The sequence below is a fragment of the Leuresthes tenuis genome, unplaced genomic scaffold (assembly GCF_036924035.1).
Source record: "Leuresthes tenuis unplaced genomic scaffold, fLeuTen1.0.hap1 SCAF_19, whole genome shotgun sequence".
In the NCBI taxonomy this organism is placed as follows: Eukaryota; Metazoa; Chordata; class Actinopteri; order Atheriniformes; family Atherinopsidae; genus Leuresthes; species Leuresthes tenuis.
This window is the reverse complement of record NW_027325373.1, coordinates 31,422,002-31,438,467: the sequence shown is the minus strand read 5'-3', so window position 1 is coordinate 31,438,467 and position 16,466 is coordinate 31,422,002. Positions and strand designations below refer to the sequence as shown.

General features: G+C 41.5%; 1 protein-coding gene across 3 annotated transcripts; it reads left to right on the top strand.

Moving 5' to 3' along the window:
- The first annotated feature begins 258 nt into the window (after positions 1 to 258).
- Positions 259 to 14,098, top strand: kctd9b (potassium channel tetramerization domain containing 9b). Of its 3 annotated transcripts, none has more exons than XR_011909058.1 (13): positions 259 to 450; positions 631 to 752; positions 1,844 to 1,887; positions 2,747 to 2,840; positions 3,902 to 3,960; positions 4,049 to 4,177; positions 4,248 to 4,315; positions 4,403 to 4,498; positions 6,907 to 7,056; positions 7,374 to 7,479; positions 7,564 to 7,697; positions 8,532 to 9,393; positions 12,961 to 14,098. XR_011909058.1 is itself a non-coding variant. In XM_072371750.1 (13 exons), the coding sequence occupies exons 1-12, from the start codon at positions 403 to 405 to the stop codon at positions 8,646 to 8,648; spliced, it is 1,167 nt and encodes a 388-aa protein (XP_072227851.1). In that variant the 5' UTR covers positions 259 to 402; the 3' UTR covers positions 8,649 to 8,681; positions 12,961 to 14,098. The 3 variants fall into 3 exon arrangements, 2 of the variants coding, with proteins under 2 accessions (XP_072227851.1, XP_072227850.1); XM_072371750.1 differs by having other exon boundaries at positions 8,532 to 8,681; XM_072371749.1 differs by having other exon boundaries at positions 8,532 to 14,098.
- Positions 14,099 to 16,466: the final 2,368 nt, after the last annotated feature.

Below are 16,466 nucleotides of genomic sequence, written 5' to 3'. Positions count from 1 at the left end.
TTGAAGAATGTTTCCTCAAACTTTGACACGTAACGCTCACAAACTGTTCACCTTTGTTCCTGCATGTATTGTAAAGGATTTTACAGGAAGGTTTGTTAATTTTTCATATTGTTTTTGACTAATTCGTATAATTGATGGTGTGCTGCATCGTCACTTGTACAAAAGTAAAATAATGGATTATTCAACAGCATCTTCACGTAGACGCAGAAGTACCGCCCACCTCGCTCACTGATTGGCTGTTGTATCTAGCTCTAACACGCTGATTGGTTAAAATCGCCGTTTTGGCTATGAGAGTGGAGTCTGAAGAATAGGCTGCCAAGATATTGTTTTTATCGAATAACAAAACTTATTGTTACTAATAAATGTGCAAGCAGTTTACGCTTCGGTTGATTGTACGTTGCCATGAGAAGAGTCACGCTGTTTGTCAACGGAACGTCCTCAAATGGAAAGGTAAAGAGTGAAAGATAAAACCGGAAAATAGGGGTGTTGGTTAGCGTCCGTAACGGCACGACCAAACAAAATGGCTAATTTCAGTCATGTTCGCTGTTTGTAGAAGATATTATCAGACAATTAGCTTAATTCTCGACGCCGTAACGTAGTGGAGTGTGTGTTGTCGATGCTGTCATACAGGTGGTGGCTGTGTACGGCTCCATGGAGGATTTACTGAGTGTGGCCAGTTCAAAACTGGGGATAAGAGCCTCTAGTGTTTATAACGGGAACGGCGGCATCATCGACGACATATCGCTGATCAGGTGTGCCTAAAAACTACTAAACTCAGTTCTCTCTGAAGGTCTAAAAGGATATAAAAATTTCTTAAATGTACAAAGGTCTGAGGTGTACTTCTGGCCACATGAATTTGGCCTCCGATGCGGTAGTTAAATCCAGAAAAGGGCCATTTCTCAGAGTTTGTACATACTGGTCTAATTTGCACTGTGGCATCACACAAAGGATAGAAACTAAATAAAACACAATTTGTGATTTGTGAAAACCTGTTCGTTGAGGTGCAAAAATTGAACATTTTACTGTATTTCTGGATATATGCTGTTTAAGACCAAATTCAGATAACAATTAGACAGTTAGGTATGGACTAGATTGTCCTACAGATAATAGCAATTCTTTAACACACATTTAGTTAGCTAAATCTTTATTCCATTTGCTTTTTTTTTTACCAATTTCCAAGTGCAGAAAATAACAATTTCACAGCTTTTTCTGCCATCTAAACATCTTTAGACTGGGTCCAAACAGGAAAACCAAGATGCTTAGAATGATAAAATATGTGGTTGGTTATCCCAAAGAACATATAAAGTAATATATATATGTCCAGGTTTAAAACACCAGCCCTGTTGTTCATATATTTTTGTGGTAAGAAGGAGGAGCTCTTTATGCAAATAAAGATTTAAAAAAAAACTACAAACTGTATTTTGAAGAATATCTGCTCTCTGAGACGTAATCCAGTCTGGATATAAGGGAGTTTAGATGCCAAAAATGCTCTGAAATGGCCCTTTTCTTAACTGTTGAGATGGAGGACATTTTATTGGCTAATTTTCCATCTTTTTCCTGCTTAGCCACCTTCAGATCACTTTGAATGATGGACCTCAATAGAAATAGTTAATATTAATTAAAAAAAAAAAATTAGATATGTCCATTACAAATCATGTCAATGTTGTGTTTCATTACACTTAGAACTGTTTTATGCATCAGAAATATTGTCTTGGAAGATATTCTTACTCATCCTGGCAGATTTTCATTGTTTTCTTTCATGATCATAAAACAAGTGTCAAATTGAAGCAGGTGAGTCCAATTTGTTTGGATGTTTCAGTGAAACCTGTTTGTGTGTCTGCAGAGATGATGATGTGCTCTACGTATCAGACAGAGAGTCGTTTGAAGGTAAGTTCCATACATGTCTGGATAAAAAGCACATCTGAAATTGATTTAAAGAGGGTTTTTGAAGACATCAGAATTCACCTCAAATATTATTTTTCAGTCTTTCTTTTCTTGGCTTCTGGTGAGAAAACTAAAGTCTGTGTTAGTTTTTAATTACATCCCTCCAGGTTGAATCTCTGTCAGTCCCAAAGAATGATGCTTGAGGTCATTTAGCATCTTTTTGGGTGTGTTCATGTTAGAAAGTAGCTGACTTTCTTCTGTAGAAGTGCATATTGAATCAATCTGTTCAAAACAATGACAAAGTGAACTGGATGGGCCGTGCGATTACGTCCAAAGTCAATAAAAGGATGCAGATAGACGTCAGTCCGAGTTAAAAACCGCTCGATTTAAGCAACGCAACCAGGGAGACGTGATCACTTCATCGTGAATTACTCAGGACTAAAACCAGTTCAGCTACACTTAACTAAAGGGATTACACCTCCAAATATTATAGTATATATTCAGAAATATAAAAATTAATATTTGTTGTAATGTGACAATTACAAATGTTAGAAATTAATTGTGCATTTATTTAGAAAAAGGGAGATGCAATAATAACTAACCCTTTACTTATTTATCTATTCATATGTGAGATATGAAATCTTCTGCTCAAAAAGGTTTGCAAAGTAAAAGTTTAATTAAGGAGGGAAAAAAGAACAATATTGGGATACCCGGAAGTTCAGAAGAGCTCCTGTCTTATGAAATATTTAAAATCAGAGCTTATAGATCTAATCACTGTGAAAATGAAGCAACTATGTAGGTTAATCTTTCAGAAACTTATTTTAAAGCAAAGTTTAGGTGAAATCTGGGATTTTCTGTTTAGACCCTCAGGAGGAGCTCAGAGGACCTGAGAAGTGTCAGACTCACACAGATTGGCTGACACTCAACGTTGGTGGACGCTGCTTCACCACCACAAGGTAATCGTGACTGTTGTGCACGGTTTTAACCTCAACAAGGCAGCGTTGTCTCACTGTTTCTGTGACTAAACTCAAACCATCAGTGTCACTGAAAAGTGACGGAGCTGCACATGTCTACACCTTCAGCTGAAAGATAAAACCACAAACATGTGATTCTAAATGAGAGGTTAAAGGGGAACTCTGGTATTTTTAAACCTAGACCTTATTTCTGGCATGAAATACGTTTATCTACTCACCGAGAACAGTTTGGCAAATGTCGGCATTCTTCGGAAGATATTTAGATCACTCGCGATCCGTTTATATCCATATAACGGGAAGGAGCAGGGCATAGACAATACAGCCTCTAAATAAGGCATTGTCTTTATTTCACCAATACTTTAAGCCGAATGAATGAACAACTGTGTACTATAGCTCTGTTAGCTCATAGGTGCTGTTATGTGGCCACCTGCGGCTATAGGAGAGCTAACGGAGGGATTTCTACACAGGCACTCTACTGGGACGACTTCATCCACACGCCCCCCTGGAGCACAGCTAATTTACTCCTTGCTAGTTCTGTGCAACATGGCAGGATATTTATCAGATTTTGACAACATGAACGACGACTTTGAGTAAGATGGTCGTTCTTACCAGAGTGAATGAGCTGTGCTGCATTCATGCTTGTCGATGAAGTTGTCCCAGTAGAGGTGTGTGTAGAATTCCCTCCATTAGCTCTCCTATAGCTGCAAGTAGCCACATAACAGTAGCTATGTGCTAACAGAGCAATAGGACACATTTGTTCATTCATTTGGCTTAAAGTATTGGTGAAATAAAGACACAATGCGTTATTTAGAGGCTGTATTGTCTATGCCCTGCTCTCTACCGTTATATGGATATACACGGATCTCGAGTGATCTAAATGGCTTCCGAGGGACGCCGACTTTCGCCAAACTGTTCTCGGTGAGTAGATAAACGTATTTCATGCCAGAAATAAGGTCTAGGATTAAAAATACCGGAGTTCCCCTTTAAATCAGTTGTGTTCAGGACAAGAAACCTGAGATGTGTTTGTTTGTGTGTTTGTTCAGGAGCACACTGGTCAGTAAAGAGCCTGAGAGCATGCTGGCCCACATGTTCAGGGAGAAAGGTGAACGCTGTGTCCTCACAGGAAATAACAGGTCAGTGTGACGTCTCCGTTGTGTTAAGTGACGCCTTTTTCTTTGTCTTGCGTCCAGATGTTTGGGGGAACAAACGGGACTCTCAGGGAGCGTACCTGATCGATCGCAGTCCAGACTATTTTGAGCCCATCCTGAATTACCTGAGACATGGACAGCTCATCATCAATGAAGGCATCAATCCTCTGGGTAAAAACAGACACACACATACACAAATCATCCTGCGTTGGCTTTCTCTCACCTGGTTGTTTCCATGCAGGTGTGCTGGAAGAAGCTCGCTTTTTTGGGATAGAACAGCTTGCTGAGCAGTTGGAGACCCTCATAAAGGTGTGCATGCGTTTCATGCATTTTGCTTAGTTCTGTACGTTTTTAGTGTTAAAACATTGAATCTCCATGTTTGTTTCTGCTGCTCAGGCCTCTCGGCCTCCTGATGATCATTCCCCTCTGACTCGCAAGGAGTTCACCAGATTCCTGCTGGCAACAACCACAAAGTCAGAGCTGCGGTGTCAGGTAAACAAAAAATGCGTGAACACAAAGTGACCTGCGTGTGCAGCATGATCACACACAGAAACGGAACAATAGACACAGTGTCACGCAGTGTGAAGTGAGTATAAGTCTTTCAATGTGAGCTGATCATTTTCATGATGCTGAGTTTCTTTTCCATCACTGGGAGTAAGAATCAGTAGATTTATTTTGGAATGAATGACAGCGTTTGTGATCATGAACATCAGGGCTCTCTCAGATTACAGCTGTGCTTTAAAATATAATTGTGTGTGTGTGAGGAGGGGGTGGGGTACTGAATTCCGGTATACTGGTACCTGATTGGGTTGTGCTGACCCAAGGGCAGACGACAGTTAGACTCATTAGCCAATTTGGGTAGATGCTGGGATAACGTTGACTGACGCAAGTTAACGTTAGCTTTTTTATAGTTAGGCTGGTCCTACGATTTATAGTCAGGTGCGACTTATCTATCAAAATCTGTATAATTTAACTTGTTTTTAAATGTTAATTCACACTGACTGACATAAACCAAGGAGTAAACATTGCTATCTACAACCGCAAGAAGAAACTGCAGGTGATAAAATATGAAACCGAAAATGGTAATCGAGCAGCATTTAATGAGTGAGAAACTTGTGAGGGACTGGCGAAAAGTAGAGGTTCTTCTTACTGCAATGAAGAAAACAAAAAAAGCTAATCGGGGGCTGAAAGCAAGATGGCCAGAGCTGGAGGAACGAGTCCACAGGTGGGTGCTTGAACAATGTACTGCTGAGAGAGGCTCGTCAACGGTGCAGTTACATCTCCGTGCCATGACTTTGCAGGCAGGCCTTCTTGGTGTTAACGCTTCATACAACGCAACCGCCTCTCTATCAGAGTTTGTCAGAAACTGCCGGCAGACTTCCAAGCCGAGGTTGACAGTTTCTGTGAGTTAATTGAAAAGCAGGTCTTGGACTTTGTGAAATAAATTTCTAAATAAATGCAACTTATAGTCCGGTGCGGCTTGTATGTTTGTTTTTTTTTTGTCTTTTTTTTTTTTTTCCTCTTCATGATGCGTTTTTTGACTGATGCGATTTATACTCCGGAAAATACGGTACTATATTGTAACTGTAAATACATTTGCCTTTCAATCTGAAATCCAACTATGTATGTCGGACTAATGTTATGGGTAAAACAATTTACAGTTTTACTCTCTAGGTTAGGGTAGGCCTGTAGTTTATTTCTCTGAACTTGTAAATCACTCCTTTTCTACACTGAAAATCAGATTTTTTTTCAAGTGAACAGATGTCTGTATAACATAACAACTGAAGCAAGCGTGAACAGCCACTGTTCTACCAATTACACTTTAAGTTATCCCTAATACTAAGAGTGTATTTCCAGAATGAGTGTGTTGGGAGAGAATGATGCTGTGGTGGTCAAACAACTGGATGCAGTTATCAAGTGCAGCTGGAACTGATCTTGGCTCAAATTAGAAGGCAAAGTTACAATGAAAGGATAAGAGCTGTCATCTGTAAGATGTGGTCAGGAACATCAGTAAGTAGGGGTTTGCATGGTGTATTCCCTGTCAGAAAGACATTAACTATGCTAACTGTCAAACAGAAGGGCACAAGACGACGGTGCAGGTCAACACACAGTATAGCTAGTATTATACATTCATACTGTCCTGTAACTCTGTTTGATTTTTCTCTCAAAGTGCACCAGATTGAAACTTTTAAATATGAAATGTCCAAAACTTTTTTCCGGGGGGACATGCTCACAGAGCCCCCCACCCGTTTTCATGCCTGGAAGTGAAATGTTATGTTTATGTATTTAGCAGACGCTTTTATCCAAAGCGACTTACATGTAGGCAGATAGGGTAAGGGGGCCTTGCCTAAGGACCCCTAGTAGGTAGTAGTAGTACCTTTCATGCAAAAAGACTCAGGCAACTGAATTTGTCATTGCAAGAAAAGTGAGAATAACGTTAATTTCGCGTTCAGTCTAAATACAAAATATTAACAACGCATATTTACGTGTTTCATGTAAAACAGAAACAATAGAAACAGAGCCCCGTCCCCTAAAAAGCCCAGTCTGTTGTGATTGGTTGGCTCCAGTGGCCTGATCGGGTTCTGCCAACTATTCCACATCAGTTCTCAAGTTAGTTTTATATTCTAAAAATGTCCATTTGTCTCTGTTTTAGGCTGAATTTGTTGTCTGTGATACCATCTGGAGAATAACCAATTCTGAAATGAGTATCGTAGACTTCTATTTCTTTTATTAAAATTTTTATTTAATTTGTTTGTCAATCTGGCTCTTTTGATGAGGCAATCCTTATAGATAAAGGAAAAAAAATAATGGGGGTTTGTGATGCATGTGAACACATTCAACAGAATAATGACCCTGTTAATGAGCTTGTGTTTAAATGGCTGCTGTTTGTGGTCTGTCAGGGTCTGAACTTTGCAGACGCAGATCTGTCTCGTCTGGATCTTCGCTACATTAATTTTAAGATGGCCAACCTGAGAGGCGCCAACCTGAGTCACACCAACCTGAGCGGAGCCAACCTGGAGAGAGCTGACCTGTCCATGGCATGTCTCGATGTGAGTTTTGCTTTAACCACCTGACATGGAGACAGAGCTCATCAGCATTTAATTTCTCTTCATCCGGAATAGTGGCGCTCAATCTGAATCTGAGCTTACTAGTATTATTTGTTTTTATTTTTTTATTACAGTTTATGGGAAAACATCTACCCATGTCTGGTTCTTCAACATTCTCATTTGTTTGATTGGTTTATTCACTTTGTTTGGACTAAACTCAGTCCTCAAAATGTTAATCATTTTTTATATGGAAGGAAACAAAAGTAAGTCCTGTGAAGTGACTAAAGTGATAAATACAACTCTGTTTGTGTGTGCAACAGGCGGCCAATCTGCAAGGTGTGAAGATGCTGTGCACCAACGCTGAGGGGGCGTCGCTGAGAGGCTGTAACTTTGAGGATCCTGCAGGAATCAAAGCGAATCTGGAGGGTGAGGCAGCCAGACACATTTGCTCCTCAGGTAGACCCAGATAGACTGGTTTTATCCGGAACTTGTGTCTGTGTGTGTCGTCAGGAGCCAACTTGAAGGGTGTGGACATGGAGGGAAGTCAGATGACTGGGATCAACCTGAGGGTCGCCACCCTGAAAAACGCCAAACTGAAGAACTGCAATCTAAGGGGAGCCACATTGGCCGGGACCGACCTGGAGGTGAGAACAGCAGCTGGCCCGGATATGTCTGTGATAGTTGAACTGTAAAATCTTAACGGGCTACAACGACGAGATTTGTCTCTCAAAGCCTGAACTTCAGAGCAGGGAAATGGAAGTATCTGAGAAGTAATTCCGCATTTCTTCGCATTAATTCCGTTTATTTATTTATTTATTTTTTCCTTTAGCAGAAGCTAACGCTAACAGCTTAGCTAATGAAGATGAAGTACATCAACTTCTAAGGAGTTGTTGCTGTTACTTTCTGAAAGATGAACATTATTGTTCCCACATTACTTTGTTAACTGAAGCTTTCAAGTTGAACGGTTACATTCTGTAACTCGGACAACCTGCAGCTGTGTGGATAAAGTGTTTTCAACACAACGCCAGTCCTCTCCTCGCCGTGTACCGCTCTTGATGTGTTAATATTACATTGTCGGCATGTTTCTGATAAAGATGTAGGTCTCAAAATACAATTCTTTAGTGAGGTTAATATATACAAAATGTTTAAATGCAGTAATTAACGGTACACATGCATTACTACGAGTTACGCTGTGTACAGCTCTGGCTTGGTCCATTACTGTTGATGAGAAAGCATTGTTTGCTAGCATCTGCTGCTAACTTACAGCTACACTGCTAAAATCTTTCCCTCTGGGATCAATAGAGTAACTATCTACATCTATATAGAGAGCTGGAGTGTTTGTGGATTGACTGGAAAAAGCTTCATTATCAGAAAATTGGGTCAAATTGTTAGTTGCAGAGTTGTCCATATAAAGAAATTTACACTCCTCTAACAACCAGCTGTAATGAGATTTTAAAAAATTTTGTGTTTTCCTGCAGAACTGCGATCTGTCCGGATGCGATCTTCAGGAAGCCAACCTCAGAGGCTCCAATGTGAAGGGAGCCATCTTCGAGGAGATGCTGACTCCGCTACACATGTCTCAGAGTGTGCGGTGACACATCCCAACAGATTACTCTCCCAGTGTCGAGGTGACAGATGGATGCCAAACCTTACTTGTTCAGCTCTGAGATGAAAACATCATTTAATCTTTTTTTTTAAACCATGTTGGTGTCTTCAGGAGAAATCTGTGTAGCAGCAACACTTTCTTCTATTAGTTTCATGTTTACAAAAAAGGCTTTGAATGTAGTTTTGCATTGTTTTATTTTTAATACTGTGTTTTGTTGAGGTTTGTGATATTCATAAACCTTGATTAACAGTTTTGAGCTGCTTTAAAGACCTTTTTATATACATATTAACAACAAATGAACTCTTCAACAGCAGCTGGTCCAACATCTGCATCACTGAATGTTTCTTCAGCTTCGGGCTAAAAGGGAAGCTGGATGTTTATTATACTTAAATGATTTCTCTCACTCTGAGCCACCTTCAGATAGAATTATCATTCAGGATGAAGTTCACTGCAGTTCATGTCTGTCAGAACCAAAACAGAAAGCTTAGAAAGAGAACCGGGTATCATCAGAATTAGACAACCTGTGTTTAAGCTGATGCAGGTTTTGTTTTGGTCGGGTTTTATTTTAATTTTCAGAAGACGACCCACTGTGAAACTAAGAAATCCATCTAAAGTATGTTCAGTTTGTGAACCAGCTACCTCCACCATGAGGTCTTCAGAGGTCAACAAGCTCAGACCAGAACCTGTAACTGAACCATCTACCTGAGAGAGCCAAACCAGGCGCTAACTGACAGGTAAACTGTCACGATTCAGTACTGTTATATAATGTCAGTGCAGGGTCTCCTGAGACAAGTGGGGTCTTCTAACACCACCTGGACCTCTCCTTTCTTCGACCACCACAACAGGGCTCACGTGGCGAGGTGTGCTGAGACCGGCGTCACGCTGTCCATCCACTCTCTCATACCTCAGTGTCTGCTGAGCAGCTATACTCCATTAGCTCCTTTAGGGGGGTCAACTGACATGATAGGTGTAGTGGGCTGTCCAGGTCCCAGCCCCTCCCTCTGAACCTGAACCTCAGCACGGTGCGTCAGTAGCCTACTCTCCTCCCCTGTGGAAACATGGAGGGTTTAGAGACAAACCTAATTTCTCAGGTCTGGAGGGAACTAACGAACCTGGTAGTAAAACAAGTGGTTCTGCTTTGACGTTTTTTTGCAGCTCACAGTTGTCATGTGATGCCACAGAAATGCTCTGAAGTTTCCTGCATCATCTAAACGACACAACAGAAGCTGTGCTTTACGATCACAGCTGGGACTCCTCAGATCCAGGTTTTAAATGTAAAGTTAAACGGGCCCCAGATGTGCAGTAATAATTAAAATAAATAAAAACATTTCAGGGATTCTGTGGGGGGTGCTGCAGGAGTACAGAGTATGGGGTAACGGAGTGGCATTTGAGGGCTTATCGGTCTCTGTATAACAAAGTAAGAACTGTGTCCACATTTATGGTACAAAGTGGAGCTGGTTTGCGGTGAGTTTTAGACTTCACCAGGGCTGCCCCACGTCACAGGTCCCGTTTGTGGTTTTCATGGACAGGATCTGGAGGTGTAGTCGGAGAGAAGATTGGTGTCTGGTTTGGGAACCTCAGGGTTACATCACTGCTGTTTGCAGATGATGTGGTTCTGTTGGCTTCTTCAAGCCATGACCTTAAATTCAGATTAGATGAGATTAGACAGTAAACAAAATTATACATGCAAAGATGGATAATAAATATAGTTGCAAGCAGTGATGGGGGTGCCGAGCAGCTTAGCAGGCAAGCCTATGGCTGCTCAGGAAGGCATAATGAGTCCATACACCAAGTTTGGCATTGATACATCAATGGATCACAGAGAAATGGCCTCACTTCCAGTTTGGCGTGTTGGCACCTAGTTCGATTGGCTGCTACAGGCAAACGGAAGCGAAATTAAAAAATACAGATGAAGACTTTTGAGGCTTGGTCTGAAGATTCTGTGTGTCAAGTCCTGTGGAAATCAGACAATCTGGGTGACCTGAAATGCTTTTTGAAGGATTTGATAAAATTCAAAATGGCGGAGGAGTGAAAATTGCACCAACGGGTTCAAAGATATGAGCAAAAATGGATTTTTGCTACACATAGCGCCCCCTAAATGTCAAATGTCTGCGAAATTTATGGGCCTCTTAAAGAAGTGGTCATGAGTGTGTTAAAGTTTGATGTCAAAAGATCAAACGGTTGCTGAGATATGGCCTCATTTCCTGTTTGGCGGCGTCTCCGCAAAGTTCGATTGGTTGTAGTGGGTGAACAAAGTTGAAAATGAAAAATCCATCTAACTTTTGTGCGGATTGGTCCAAAGATAGTCGACCACTGAAAATTTTTGAAGGTTTTCAACAAAATCCAGAATGGAGGAAAATCTAGTTAGGCGTAAATTGACGTCATAGGGTGTGTTGGACTCGTCATTATCCAAGGATTCCAACGGTACCTCATTTGTGAAATTTGGACCAACGAATCCAAAGTTATACAGCTGAATGCACTTCAAAATTTGACATGTTGGTGGCGCTAGAGAGTTCACTTTTTGGGCACGGAAATTCTTGACTTTGCTAATGGGACTGTGCTGAATGCGTGTGCCAAATTTCAAAACTTTTTACCATTGCGTTCTAGGGGCTGCCATAGACTAGGCCCACAAAGAACTGGCTCTGGGCCAGAAAAAATGGTTCCAAGGTAGCACCAGCTCTTTGCTGGGCTAGAGGAAAGAACTTCTATCGTCGGTGGGGGAGGTCGGAGTTGTTAAGACCACCAACAATAGCAAGACCGTGAGAGGGCTCATATCTACCACTGTGGTGGATGTGAGCAGCAACTTAAAAATTGCCAGTAGCCTAATATGTTTGTGAATTTGTGACAATTCAAGCAGGGACATAACACCGGCTAACGTTTGCTCATAACAAAGGCTAACATAACCATCTGACATTCAGTGTAAGTAAGAGTCAAAACGTCATTAGGTTATTACCTGTCTCCTAGAACAGTCCACTCAAAACTTGTCAATCAACACAAACATATTGGATCTGCCGTTTTCTGATCCCAATGAGGCACCATAAAGCCAGAAGCAGCAGCTGTACAAAAGCAAGTAATTTGTTGTTGTTGTTGCTTTGATGTTTGTGCCAAGGTGTATGCAAACGCAGTGACATAACTGACATATACAGTGACGTAATGATGTGGCTCCACTTAGCACCCAGAGCTATGGAAAAGCAAAATGGTTCTCAGCTGGTTCGCAAGTTGAACGAGTTGTGCACCAGCACTGGTCCCGAACCAGCCCTGGAACTGATTTGGTGGAAAGGGGAAAGAGAGGAGTTGTACAGTCTGATGGCGTGAAGGACAAAAGAGTTTCTGAGTCTATTGGTCCTGCGCTTGGGAAGGAGCAGTCTGTCACTGAACAGGCTCCACTGTTCGCTGAAGACCATGTGCAGAGGGTGACTGGCATTGTCTTTAATGTCCAGTAGTTTGTCCAGTCCTCTTTTCTGCCAAATTGGAATTCAGTTCATTGTAATCATAATTCAATTAATTAATTTCAAAATAATCCAATTCATTCATATAGAGCCAATTAAAAAAAATAATATCCTAGCTAAGGAAACCAACAGATTGCACCGAAACTTGTCTTCAGTCCAATCTCCCGTCCTGAGCGTGCCTGTGGCGACTGTGGAAAGGAACGGCTCCCTTTTAACAGGAAGAAACCTCTGGCAGAACCAGACTCAGGAAGGGTGGCCATCCGCCTCGACCAGCTGGGGTTTGAGAAGACAGAAAAGAGGGAAAAGAGGGGGGAAAAACACCATAACGCCATTCAAAGGATATCTGTTGGAACAGGGAAACATAGGTTAATAACCACAATAATGTCACATGTACATAAGAAATTTGAGAAATTAAACAGGGGGAAAAAGAGAGCAAAGTGAGGAAAGGTGTGACAGATGAGGTCCCCCAGCAGTCTAAGCCTATAGCAGCTTAACTATGGGATGTTTCAGAATTACCTGAGCCATCCCTAACTATAGCTTTATCAAAAAGGAAAGTTTTTATTATCAGCTGATCAGTTTGTCCAGCCTGGATGTGTCCTTCTTGGATATGCTGCCCCCCCCCAGCACACCACGGTGTAAAACAGGACACTGGCAACTACTGACTGATAAAACATCCACAGGAGTTTCCTGCAGATGTTAAAGCTGAGTGTAAAGCAGCCAAGATGAAAGTCAGCTCTTTAAGATCTGAGGCCTTGGTTCTTAACAGGAAAAAGGTGGAGTGCTCCCTCTGGGTTGGGGATGAATCTCTGCCTCAGGTGGAGGAGTTTAAGTATATCTGGATCTTGTTCTCAGTGATGGTGAGTTGGAGATGGACAGACGGATTGGAGCTTCATCGGCAGTAATGAGGGCGCTGCTCTGGTCCATTGTGGTGAAGAGGGAGCTGAGCCGGGAGAGAAGCTTTCAGTTTGCTGCTCCATCTTTGTTCCAACCCTCACCTATGGTCACAGATCTGGGTAGTGACCCAAAGACTGAGGTTGTGGATACAAGCGGCTGAAATGAGTTTCCTTCAGAGGGGGGCTGGGCTCAGCCTTAGAGATAGGAAGCTCTGGAGGAAGCTCAGAGTAGAGCCGCTGCTCCTCCACATAGGAGTCAGCTGAGGTGGTTCATCTGGTTGGGATGTCTCCTGGTCGCCTCCCTTTGGAGGTTTTTCAGACAGGTTCAACAGGACCTGATGTGGAACTTACTGACTTTCTAAAACTTGAACATGTTCCCTGTAGGGTCCTCAGGTCTGGATGGACCCTTGAAAATCTCCACCTTCTTTATATTACCTCTGACAGTTATTAAAGGATGATTCCTTTAATGTGTGTGAGTGTGTGTTATTCACATTTTCAGACAACCAGACTTGGCATGTGTGTTGTTGACCACTTGAGGAAGCACCCTGCCCAGTATGAACTCATCCTTGTGTTTTGGCTAAAAGTTGTTCCTTGTTGAGCTTTTACAACTAGCCATACTGTCATGTGAAGCGTTTAGAAAGCTAATTGTAGCATATGAGGCTTTTTAGAAAGTTACAGGAAGGTGGTGGTTTTATCCAGATATAAACTGTTCTGTGATTCCTCGTTCACCTGAATCTGTACAAAACAGGTAAATGTAGCATGAACCATATAGACACATTTATATGAAATAAGCCAGAGTGGTTTTAATGTCCTGTGCTTCTTTTGATTATAAATGAACAATTTTCACTGTGTAAAGTAAACATGCACATTTACATTTGCTGGTTTAATGGAACAAAATGTATGAAAAAAGATTAAAAGTCAGATTGAATGTGTATTTATTCTCTGTCACGTCCTGCTGAGTCTGTGAACTTTTGTGGTTTTATTTCACTGTAAACCAGGATTGCTACACACGTTAATGTTTTCTTAGGATATTCTCCTCTCATTCTGCATATTTTGGAATTTACTTGAAGAGATTAAAACAAATTCTGGCACATCTGCTTTTTGAATGTGTAATTGTCTCGAGCTGTCGGCAGTGTCAGAGATTTGAGGAGTGTTAAAAGTTGGCACCAGTTTATCAACATGAGCGAGGGTTTTGTCGAAGTCTTTAGGTTTAGAGACTATGACTACGGCTGAAGATAACACCAGTAAACACGCGTGATTGAAAGCTAAACTAAAATGTTTCAGTTCAGAGCTAATGGCCTCGCTGCATTGTATTTCCTGTTTTTAGTGGAGTCACTCCAGATGTGTATACACAAACACTTTGGGTTCTTTGGGTAAAGACACTACACAAAATGGGAAATATCAGAATTAGCTTAATCCAATTAATTTGTAAGGTTGTGTGTTTGGTTTCACATTTGGTTTAGTCTTTTTTTTTTATTCTTATATATCACTTCAGACAGTTTCTGATCAGGTTTGAAGCCGTTCTGGTCTGCAGTATCCCCAGAGCTGTCATGTTACACCATTCAGCAAACCTTGACATGTTTGCTGCCGAGCACTTTCAACTTCTCTAGATTAGATTGAATGTGTAGGAGGGGTGCAAAGGCCTTGATAAGAAATGAGCAGAACCAACTAGCTATATGCATGCAGTGAAATCTTTAGTGTGTTAAAAGCTGCCTGAAGAGGAGTCGGCGGACACATGCCACCTCACCTTCCTCTGAGTAATCCTTCCTGCTAGTTGAAGTCAAACTTTGACAGTGATGTGTTTGAGCCACTGGCTGTAAGGCTGTGGGTCGCTGAACACAAACTCCACATCGCTGGCGACCACCGTTGTCTGATTGACCGGCAGACCGTCCTGCAGAATCGGCCTGTGTGGGAAATGCTCTGCAGCAGAAAGAGATGAGAGTAAGGGGACGACAACGAGAAGTCACTCACTTCCAGTTCCTGTTCAGCTGTGAAGACTGACACCTCAAAACAGTAACCACACAGTTAAAAAAGAGGCTGGAACAAGGATCTGTTGATGAAAACTGAAGATAAACTTTATTTATCATTTCAGTTGTTTTTCACATCAAATGGAGTGATACAAAGTCAAGCTTTAAATCAATGAGTTCAAGGCAGTAAGAGCTCTTCAAACATCTCCTCTTAGAGACATTTAACCCGAACATGTTTGGCTTTTGGACATCGTGTGGACCACGAACACAAGAATCAGTGTTTCAGTTTTAATGTCAATGAGAAAAACCACATTCAGACATCCAGACTCTGACATCTGTGTGGTATGTTACCTCTGTCTGTGTCCTCTGAGGCCGTTCTGGACTGAGTTTCAGGAACTGAACCAGCAGCAGCAGGAAGCGGCTTGGGGAATCCCATTATGTCTAAATACATCAACTTACTGTGACTTCCATACTGCAGAGACAAAAAAATAGATTAGATTAGATTCAACTTTATTGTCATTGCACAGAGTACAAGTATTGAGACAACAAAACGCAGTTTAGCATCTAACCAGAAGTACAAAGAAGCAGAAAGTGTCGAGTATGTACATGTGCAGTAAAAAAAAAAAATCAGCCATCATTTGAGGGGGACCTCATCTGTCACACCTTTCCTCACTTTGCTCTCTTTTTCCCCCTGTTTAATTTCACAATTGATTTTATGTACATGTGCCATTATTGTGGTTATTAACGTATGTTTCCCTGTTCCTACAGATATCCTTTGAATGGCGTTATGGTGTTTTTCCCCCCTCTTTTGCCTCTTTTCTGTCTTCTCAAACACCAGCTGGTCGAGGCAGATGGCCACCCTTCCTGGTTCTGGTTCTGCCAGAGGTTTCTTCCTGTTAAAAGGGAGTCGTTCCTTTCCACAGTCGCCACAGGCACGCTCAGGATGGGAGATTGGACTGAAGACAAGTTTCGGTGCAATCTGTTGGTTTCCTTAGCTAGGATATTATTTTTTGAATTGGCTCTATATGAATTAATTGGATTATGATTACAGTGAATTGAATTCCAATTGGCTTGAATTGGACTATATTACTTAAGTGCCTTGAGATGACAATTGTTGTAATCTGGCGCTATATAAATAAAATTGAATTGAAATTGAATTGAATTGAATTTCAAACCAACCGATGTGTGACACAAATGCATCACATATGTGGTTTTGTTACAGCCTGCAGTTGTTTTTCTCTGTCAGATGACCACAAAATATGTACGAATTTATTTCTAATTCAGTTTACAATGTGTCAGTGTCATGCACCCTGAGACATTCTTAAGCGTAATTTATATTTGTCCGTCATTTTGTAGCTGCGGCGTCGACGTGGACCCCTACTCCGTAACCTGACGTGCACCTCCAAAAAATTCAAACTACATGTCGCGTTGACGCGGACCACAAGGGCTGTGATTGGTCCGCTCAGAACGTAATTTCCGGCAGTTGCTTTTTCCGGTC